This window comes from Mesitornis unicolor, unplaced genomic scaffold (assembly GCF_000695765.1).
Source record: "Mesitornis unicolor isolate BGI_N332 unplaced genomic scaffold, ASM69576v1 scaffold44070, whole genome shotgun sequence".
NCBI lineage: Eukaryota > Metazoa > Chordata > Aves > Mesitornithiformes > Mesitornithidae > Mesitornis > Mesitornis unicolor.
The window spans coordinates 6,947-9,673 of record NW_010159711.1 but is presented as its reverse complement, the minus strand read 5'-3'; the positions used below and the strand labels follow the sequence as shown (position 1 = coordinate 9,673).

The window sequence follows — 2,727 nt, the reverse complement described above, 5'->3', positions numbered from 1 at the left end:
AGTCTAATCTTAGTTAATCATCACCAATTTAATCCTGAACTAACCTCCCAGGAAATCTGGGCAAAGGGTAAATGGGTCAATGCTTTGGATATGATATCAAATGAATAAACAACAATCCTGACTTTATACTATTTTAGTGCTTTCAGGTGAACCAATTTAGCCATTAACCTTTCAGAGACACGCTGGGCTTCAGTTTTGGTAAAACTGTTCCGATCTGTTTCTTCTGCAAACTGTAATGCATCATTGCAGAAGATAAAGCATAAATGATTGGATAAGTTAATTCCTCCTGGGATGACTGCTCTCTGCCAATCTGCAGTGGATGTGCACATACAATGAGACAGGAAAGGCAGATATAAGATTCTAGTCACTCATGTTCAAATAAAGTAGAGTACTATATAAAAAGGGAGTTTATTAAGAGGATCTGAGGAATATTTGGCCTTTCTCATATGAAAACTTTAAAAGAACTGTGCTTGTTTGGCACAGCAATGTGAAGGCCAAGCAGTAATGTGACCTATTTCTAAATACCTCCAGGGAGCCAAACACTGGGGAGAAGAAACAACATCGGCATGAAAACAAATTAACATAAATGGCAAAGAATTAATTCAGATTGGAAGCTAGCTTAAACATAACATCTTCTGTCTGAATAGTGATATCTGAACAAACTCCTCAAAAGGGTGAGTGAACAATAAAGAAAACTCACCCCCAACACCCCTGGCAGGTTTAAAGATGTATATACATCAATTTCTGAAAAGGAAAGACACTCAGAGGGATCTCTCTCCCAGTGCTTGCCTCTGTCAATATTGCAGCCCTTACAAAGACACCAGTTCTGTTACTAGCAAATGTGCAAGAGAAAGTAGAAACACAAAAAGCCCAACAACTTCAGAGTAGAGATATGAGGGGAAAAAAAACTCCATATAGTCTGGACTTCATGCTGTTTTCCTGTTACTGATCAGAATGAACAGGTATTAATGTTTTCCTGAGTTTCTCAACCAGAGAAGTTGGGTTATTTCACAGAAACTCAGTCCTAGTACCTTCAAGCATAGAAGAAACCAGAAATAATACCTTTCCAGCTCCAATTGGTTTGGCTACATATGTTGCATATGCCACACTCACAGTTTTTTCAACGTTAGTCAAAATGTCCTGTACTGTAACCTTGATGCCAACCTACAAGGAAGGAGGTAGTGGATGAAGGAGAAGACAAAAAAGGTACTGTCAGTTGAGTCAACACAAAATAGTGTGTTATCAAATTAATCACACCCAGTCTCCTTAAACCTAAAAGCAAGTAAGTAAAAAAACTGCCCTGCTATCGCTGATGAATCTCTAAACACATAAGAACATTGCAATATTCGCCAAGCTCTGAAATGCTAGTACAACTGTGTATGCATGTTAGCATCACTTGTAGGGTAAAATAAAAAACAGGAAACACACTTAGATTTAGTTTTCTACATATCGCTTTCCATTTACTTATGTGTCATTTGGAGTCTACATCTGAATCTTTCTGAGATCTGCACAAGCAAAAAAGTCTGTATAAAACATAATGAAACACTTGAAGGTGAAACACTGTATCTGATCCTATGAGACAGGACTGACATGCATCAAACCTTCTGATTTTTTTCTAATTTTTAGAACCTTTTGGAATACATTCTCTGTAAGATGCATCACTCCTATTAATATTAATGAGAACTGGATTTGGGCACAATCCTTAAGGCTCATTTCTGATTTTAAGTAAGTGATGGGGCAGTGTGTTGCATACTTGTTACAATATGACAAGTAAGAACATGCATACTCCTGAGATAAATATTTTTGTATCAGAAGTTTCAAAAATTCTTAGAACTCCACCTATTCAGTGGATCCTAGCTCTGATCCAAAGACTGCTTAGAGGTCAATAGCTTTGAACTGGACCAACACTCCCTATCCCATCCTGTCCATTACACCTGCCAAAGATTTAAAGCGTTCAGGATCTAGTTTCTATTTTGGCATGGATTACTCTACAGGAAACATGCAATTACAATAGTAATTAAGAAACTGGAGTTTCATTAAGCAGTATTATTGTTTAAATAGCTGCACAAAGTTCCTTCTGAACCAAGTAAGACTGTTGCATTCCTCTACTCCTCCCACCTCTCTTCTATTCTGTAAATATTGTTAGGAATAAGAGTGATGATCTCTTACCTCCATGCTGGTTTTGAACGCTCTGTTCACCTTTGCTTTGATGGTAATAATTTGTCCAATCCTGTTAGGAAGAATAACAACTTATGGTGTGTAGTCATGTAGCTTAAGGGCTTTAATCAACCTCTCTAGGTATTTCTTATAGTGGTGAAGAAAATCTCATTAATCAGTCTGTCTCTTCCATACTGTCCTGGAAAACATATAGCACTATTACTCACCAGTCAGACTTCATTCATGCTCAATAATGATTTTAATCACTCAGAAAACTGCATAAGCTTAATACTAGCATTCCTTCTCCTTGCTGATGTCTCTGTGGCATCAGGTGTGCTCCAGGCCCCAGGTCCCCCTTTTGGCCTGGATTATGCTTTTGTTCAAAGGCTGAGTTTGAACATTTGCTGAGTTATAGCAAACCACTGAGTATATCTACCTGGAAAACCACACAAGATATACTCCATGTGCATTCTTTGAAGGATGGGAAAAGAGATCACTTTCTAAGTTTTGGCCAAGAACGGAGATGCAGCATGTCCCTTCCGTCCTAACAGCATACATCTCAACCACTAT

At 38.0% G+C, this 2,727-nt stretch overlaps 1 protein-coding gene across 1 annotated transcript in view; it reads right to left on the bottom strand.

Moving 5' to 3' along the window:
- The window catches only part of ACOT12 (acyl-CoA thioesterase 12), a gene marked incomplete at its 3' end in the record, with an annotated part of 17,043 nt that overhangs the window by 10,303 nt on the left and 4,013 nt on the right, over positions 1-2,727 (bottom strand). The window contains exons 2-3 of the mRNA XM_010187526.1: positions 2,170-2,230; positions 1,063-1,164 (exon numbers count right to left, since the gene is read on the bottom strand). Coding sequence (XP_010185828.1) covers positions 1,063-1,164; positions 2,170-2,230 — 163 coding nt within the window. The remainder of the gene's footprint in view (positions 1-1,062; positions 1,165-2,169; positions 2,231-2,727) is intronic.